General features: G+C 56.1%; 1 protein-coding gene across 1 annotated transcript in view; it reads left to right on the forward strand.

Moving 5' to 3' along the window:
- Positions 1 to 6,500, forward strand: part of CACNA1G (calcium voltage-gated channel subunit alpha1 G) — a 69,615-nt gene extending 63,115 nt beyond the window's left edge. The window contains exons 32-35 of the mRNA XM_064271231.1: positions 2 to 136; positions 1,879 to 2,056; positions 2,371 to 2,540; positions 3,967 to 6,500. Coding sequence (XP_064127301.1) covers positions 2 to 136; positions 1,879 to 2,056; positions 2,371 to 2,540; positions 3,967 to 4,701 — 1,218 coding nt within the window. The 3' untranslated portion in view covers positions 4,702 to 6,500. The remainder of the gene's footprint in view (position 1; positions 137 to 1,878; positions 2,057 to 2,370; positions 2,541 to 3,966) is intronic.
- The last annotated feature ends 586 nt before the right edge of the window (positions 6,501 to 7,086 follow it).

The following is a 7,086-nucleotide window of genomic DNA, read 5'->3' on the forward strand; positions in this document are numbered from 1 at the left end:
GATCCCTCTAGCTGAGATGGAGGCTCTGTCTCTGACGTCAGAGATTGTATCTGAACCGTCCTGCTCTCTAGCTCTGACGGATGACTCTTTGCCTGATGACACTCACATACTCTTACTTAGTGCCCTGGAGAGCAATGTACATACACATGACCCCTCACTGCACTCCCCCAGCCACCTCAGGGGCTGGGCTGGCCACAGGGCTCCGGATACCTGCTGCCTAGGGAAGACCTGGGGCCCACCTCCTCTCACTTGGCCCCACCTGAGGCACCAGCCAGCAGACACCTGGTGCCCCAGTCATGGCTAGCATGATAAAGTCTTTCAGGTCCCTCACTGTGGAAAAAGCAATGAGATTAAATTGGAGCCTTGCCTTGAAGGGCATAGGAGCAACACTTGTGAAAGGGTTAACCCTCAGGAGTGACACAGCCCAAAAACAGAGGGGGCATCAGGCAGCTGACCAAAGGACCTGCTGGAATGTGTACGCAGTGCCTGCATTTGGAGCCCTGTGCAAGCCAGCCCCCCTCCCCGCACCCCTTCTCCCTACCTCTCCCCCCAACATGAGACATTCACCACCATGTAGTGGGTGAGAGCCACATCTCTGCCACCACCACCATGCCCTTCTCCACCTGGGGGCTATTCTTGTCTCCTCTGTCGCTGTTCCTGTGTGTCCCTACTGCCCCCCGCCACTCGCCCACCAATCTTGGGGCCTGTCTTTGTGTTTTGGCAACTTCTTCACCCTCTCCTGGCTCCTCTGTCCCTCTTATCATGAGCAGCCCCCTGCTTTCTGCCCTCCCCCTCCTCTTGGAACTTAAGGAAGGGCAGGGGCTCCCTCCTCCCAGCAGGGATCAGCTGGGGCAGGGCCTTGACCATAGGCAGGGGGTCCCTAGGGGTCTTGATGTGGTTGTAGAAGTGGAGCCTCGAGCTGGGAGGGGAAACAAAGGGTCTAGACTGTTGCCCAACTTAACCATTCTGAGGACTGCTGGGGCTGTTTAATTGGCTGGTTCCATTTGGGGACAGGAACTGTCAGCCTCTCTGAGAACTAGGAACTGAGGGTTCAGAGGGCTCTAGGAAAGTGGGCTACAAGGTTTACAGAGAACTCCCTTGAGAGCAAGCCTTGGCCCGCTCCATTCAGGATCAAAGGCTAATTAGTACCTTTCCTTGAAGATATGCAATAAAACCACTTCCACCCCCAGCCTGTCCCTGAGGGAGGAGCTAAGGCCTCAGTGCCCAGGCCTTGTACCAGAGCCATTGAGTTCTCAAGGAGGGATACCCTGGGGTTCATCCATCCATCCAACCTGGGCACTGGGGAGGCCATGAAGACTCGGAGTGGAGAAAGACCCTCTGCTCTGCAGCTTCTCTTGGGCTGCCAAGTCCCCTGCTGACTGGGAGGGTCCCTCCCCAGCTCCCCATAGCCCCAGCACCCAGTAACCTTGGCCAGGAGCTATGGGGTGGGGTGGTGCTTCTTTTAGCTTTCAATCCTGTGCTGCTATAGGCCAGGGCCTCACTTCTGACCACTAGACTCCCTCAGAACCTCTAAATGTGTCTTAGAAGGAGTTCTCTCGTCACCTGCAGGGTGGGGGCTGGGGGCTGCCCTCCCTTCTTGGACGCCTCCTCACTCCTCCACTATCCCCATGGGAGGCTCCTAGGAGCTGCAATGTGGATTGGTTTCAGGGGGGGCGGGGCCCCCTCCCACCCTACTCCTCCCTGTATGTGGAGGGCCCATCTGTGTGTCTGCTCCCCACCCCCCACCCCCGCCACCCATGCCCATCACCACCTTGTCCTGGGAGCGGGGGGTTCTGGTTTCTGTCGTCCAGCGCTGCCTCATTTAGCAAAGCTGGATGCTCCTATTCTTCCCACCTTCCTCCCCCACTCCTTTTGCAGATGCAGCCCCACCCTGAGGAGGTGCCCGTCACCCTGGGACTGGACCTGCTGACTGTCCGCAAGTCTGGGGTCAGCCGCACGCACTCTCTGCCCAATGACAGCTACATGTGCCGGGATGGGAGTGCTGCTGAGGGGTCCCCGGGACACAGGGGCCGGGGGCTCCCCAAAGCTCAGTCAGGTACCAGGGCTGGGGACAGGCGGGCTTGGCTCACACAGGGAGATTCCTTCCTTGCCTAGGCCCCATCCTGACTTGGGTTCACTGAGGCAGCAAAAGAGGTCTCCCCTAACTCTGGGGAGCCCCCAACCTGAAAAGGAGGCCCAGCCCCTGCCTGAGGGAGCCCCCAGCCTGAGGGGTGTGGTTTTCAATCCAGGGTTTGGTTACGTGGTGAGGGTAGGGTCCTTGATGGGGAGGGAGAGTGCCAGGAAGGGGACTCAGATAGAAGCCAGGACCAGCTGACCCTCCAGCTTGTCTCTCCCTTCCTGCCCTCCCAGGCTCTGTCTTGTCCATTCACTCCCAGCCAGCAGACACCAGCTACATCCTGAAGCTTCCCAAAGATGCACCCCACCTGCTCCAGCCCCACAGCACTCCCACCTGGGGCACCATCCCCAAACTTCCCCCACCAGGCCGTTCCCCTTTGGCTCAGAGGCCACTCCGGCGCCAGGTGAGCAGGGTGTGGGGAGGTGGGCGGGGCCTGGGTCTGGGCTCAATGTTGGGAATCCTTGGCTGTTGCAAATGACCAGGACTGACACGTTCGTTCTTCCAGGAAACATTTACTGCGTGCCAATGGTGTGCCATACTCGGTCCTGGGTACCAGAGACGCTGTCCTGAGCAAAGCAGGAGTGGTCTGGGCCCTCTAGAATTTACCCCCCACCCCCGCTTGTTTCAGTGAGGAGGATTGGAGGCCAGAGGGGGTGGTGATTGCCCCAGGACACAGGTCATGTTGGAGGGAGAACCCTGGTCTCTAGGCTCCCATTCCCCCACCCTGGGATGCGCCCTATTGCTCTCTGCACTTTTGGACCTAGCTGAGGGGTACAAGTCAGGTTGTACGTATCTGTACTTTGGGCCAAGCCCGGAGCCCACACTCCAGGGGCTCCAGAACAGAGGCTCATGCAGCCAGCTGAGGCCCATCTGCCCCACCTGTGACAAGGCCACAAGCCCATGCCCATATGTGGGCTTATGTGTGAGTGTGGCCACATGACAATCTGCTCAATCCTGTGCACTTGGGAGAGTAGGCATAGCCTCCATCCATTCCGCAAATATCCGCTGAGCAGTCTCTGTGCCAGGCACTGGAGACACAGGCCCTCAAGGTCTACTCCACCACCACCAGATGCCTTCCAGTTGATTCTGATTTATGGTCACCCCATGTGCATAAGAGTAAAACTGTGCTCCATGGGGCTTTCAGTGGCTGATTTTTTGGAAGAAGATTGCCAGGTCTTTCTTCCAAGGCACCTCCAACTTTTTGGTTAGGCAGCCGAATGCATCAACTGTTTGCACCACCCAGGGACTCCCACAGCCTATTAGTGGAGGCATTCAGGTCGTCAGATAATCACAGCAACAGGTCACACGTGCTGTGCTGGTCCTGCTCATGGTGCAGCAGGGAGCAAAGAGGAGAAAGGAGTCAGTCCTGCTTGAGGTTGGAGATTGTCAGGAAGTGCATCACAGAAGACCAGAGTCCATAACATTGATAGGTGCTTGCCAGTCGGAAAGGGTTTTCAAGGCCAAAGGAGTAGCCTATGCATAGGCCGGGAGCTGGGAAGGAGCCAGCTGGGGAGCAGAGCTGGCCTGGGTGCTTCTGTGCATCTCAGGGGGCAGGAGCTGCAGGGGACTATTCCTGCAGGCTGGGGGGAGGCCAGGGCATGGGGGAGGGAAGACAGGTTGATGTGGGGGAGGAGGCATGGTGGATGATAGAGGTCAGCCTTCAGATGACCCCATCTCCCAGCAACAGAAACAGTACGCCTGCTTCAGGTGGTCCTGCAGCTGCATGGGGGGAAGGGGACACCTGGCTTGACCAGCAGGACAGTGGTGAAGATGTCCTTGGGCTGAGCCCTCTCCACTTCCCTCCCTTTCCCCCTGCCCCTCCCATACAGGCAGCAATAAGGACTGATTCCCTGGACGTGCAGGGTCTGGGCAGCAGGGAAGACCTGCTATCAGAGGTGAGTGGGCCCTCCCCGCCTCTGGCCCGGGCCACCTCTTTCTGGGGCCAGACAAGCATCCAGGTACAGCAGCACGCCCGAAGCCAGAGCAAGATCTTGAAGCACATGCCCCCTCCAGCCCCACGCCCAGGCCCAGAGCCCATTTGGGCCAAGGGCCCACCCGAGACCAGCAGCAGCTTAGAGCTGGACACGGAGCTGAGCTGGATTTCAGGGGACCTCCTGACGGTCAGCAGCCAGGAGGAGTCCCCATCCCCACGGGACCTGAAGAAATGCTACAGCGTGGAGGCCCAGAGCTGCCGGCGCCGGCCCGCGTCCTGGCTGGATGAACAGAGGAGACATTCCATCGCAGTCAGCTGTCTGGACAGTGGCTCCCAGCCCCACCTGAGCCCTGGCCCCTCTAGCCTTGGGGCCCAGACTCTTGGGGGGCCTGGGAGCCGGCCTAAGAAAAAACTCAGCCCACCCAGTATTTCCATAGACCCTCCGGAGAGTCAGGGCCCTCGGCCCCCACCCAGCCCTGGTGTCTGTCTCCGGCGAAGGGCTCCATCTAGTGACTCCAAGGATCCCTCGGCCTCAGGCCCCCCTGACAGCATGGCTGCCTCGCCCCCTCCAAAGAAAGATGTGCTGAGTCTCTCTGGTTTATCCTCTGACCCAACAGACCCGGACCCCTGAGTCCTGCCCCACTCTCCCACTTACCTTTCTCCACTGGGTGCCAAATCCTAGCTCCTCCTCCTGGGCTATATCCCTGAGAAAAGTTCCCTACAGACCCCAAGGAGGCGCTCCTCCCTGCCTCCGTGGCGCTGGGTAACTGGCAAACAGAATTTCCAAAGAGAGTTAAAAACAGCAGCCCCGGCGACTCTGACTCCAGGCAGAAAGAGAGAGGCCCCAGTGCTGCTGAGGTTCCCGACACCAGGAGCTGTTGGGAGAAAGCAATACGTTCGTGCAGAATCTCTATGTATATTCTATTTTATTAAATTAATTGAATCTAGTATATGCGGGATGTATGACATTCTGTGACTGAAGAGATTTGTTTCCTTCTACTTTTATGTGTCTCAGAATATTTTTGAGGTGAAGGCGTGGGTCTCTTGGCTATTTTACCCCGAAATAACCAATCTAGTTGTATTCCCTCTTCTTGCAAAGCACAAGCTGGAACCCTGAGTGCCGAACCGCCCCGACGGTGGCTCCTCTTCAGCGGAGAGCGAGAACCACTTTGGAAACTGTAATGTAATTTATTTTCTCCTTTAACCTCGTCATCATTTTCTGTAGGAAAAAAAGAGAAAAAGAAAAAAATGAGATTTTACAAATGAAATGGAACCTTTTTATATATACATAATACGTATCTCTCTCTATATATATGTATAATAAAGTAATTTTCCAAAATAAAAGGTTAATCACAGTCCAGAGTAAAAGCAAAGGGGACGGAGAGTTAGGTATATCCAGATGGCATCGGAGAGAGATTCCTGGGGATGGAGACAGAGGGTGAGGAGGGAAGGGTCCAGAGCTGTGTGTACGTGTGTGTGTCTGTCTGTGTGTCTGAGAGTAGAGAAAACCCAACTGCCTTGCCCTGGGGCGAGGGAGGAGAAGAAGAGCCCCTCAGTCAGGTCTGAAGGCCAGGGAAGGAGGTCTACTCCCACTTCTTCTATCAAAGCTTTCTTGCTTTCTCTCAGCCAGGCAGCTCTGTGAGTGTAATTTCAGATTAACTCTTATTCCTGCTGACAGCTATCAGCCGCATACTGAAAGCTGGAAACTGGCGTAATGAAGCTGTTTTGGTTAACGGGGCCGGCTGAGGCTGGGGGAGACGGCCTCAGCTGCTGCGGGTCTGGATCAGGGTTTGGTGGGGGAGGGGGCAAGTGGTTCTGGGTTTTCTTTCCAGAGGCTTCAGGCTGGGTGTGTAACCTGAATGGTCTGGGCTTCAGCCTCCCGCCACGGTGGAGCAGGGGCAGCTGGCCCAGCGCTGCAGGCACCGCCTGCTGGCAGCGAGATTAAGCGGCATGAACCAGAGGACCAGGGGTGCTGAGGGTCGTGTGGCATCCAGAGGCGACCTGCTGGAGGAGTTGGTCCAGCCTGGTGGCCAGGATGCTGAGTGGGGAGCTGGCCCCCTGGGGGGTGATGAATGAGCTCTATCAAGGTGTTTACACCAGCTGCCCAGTGGGAGCCAGCCGAGTAGAGAGGAGGGTGAGCGGCATGGCTGACAGCCCCCTTCAGGTGCTACCACAGGCAATATGCTCCTGTCTAAAACCCTGGTGCCAAGAATGCCTGGCTGCTCATGGGCAGACCTGGATGGACCTGGATGCTTTGTCCGATCCTGTGTTTTCTAAGCTGGTGAAAGCTTTTACTAACTACTCTTTTGGACAGAAATGATACCACTCCTAGAAGCAAGTCCCTGGTTTTAGCCTCTTGGGATGTGCAGTAATGTTGAACTCTGACTCCTCAGGTGGCGAGAGGGGGTCTTTGTAGGAGGTGCCTTTTTTTTTTTTTTTTTAACAAAACTACAAAATTCACAAATTTTTGTCACCCAGGCCTATAGATTAAGCTTTTATATTTTTTGTTGAATTCTGTAACTGTCCCCAAACGAGAGTGGAAGATTTGGGTAGGGGGGTTCTGGGGTCTTTTTTCCTTCTAGTGGCTGCAGGATTCTGGGTCTAGAGGAAACCAGAGGGCTGACACCACCTCCACCCTCCCCGAGGACCATCTGTATCCACCCCTGCCCTGTCGACAGCAAAGCAGCCCTGTTAACAGTGTAGTTACTTAGGGTGACTCTGAGCATGCCTGGTTCTTCTTGGGGACCCTTTTCTCGACCCTCTCTTCCCAGTAAGGACCAAGGCAGCTTGTTGGGGGTACACTGGCTATGATCTTGAGTTCTCTCCAGCGATCTGCAGTGGTCAGCCTGTGAAAAGAGAAAGGTACCTGGCTTCCTCCCCAACCCCCTGCACAAGACTGGGGGTTTTCTCTGGAAAGAGGCAGGACTTGCCTGGAGGGGGGATCTTGGTAGTGATGTAGAATTGGGGGAGATGATTGTGACCTGTCCCCTAAAGATGTAAAATCTTTCTCAGTGGT

The sequence above is a fragment of the Loxodonta africana genome, chromosome 18 (genome assembly GCF_030014295.1).
Source record: "Loxodonta africana isolate mLoxAfr1 chromosome 18, mLoxAfr1.hap2, whole genome shotgun sequence".
NCBI lineage: Eukaryota > Metazoa > Chordata > Mammalia > Proboscidea > Elephantidae > Loxodonta > Loxodonta africana.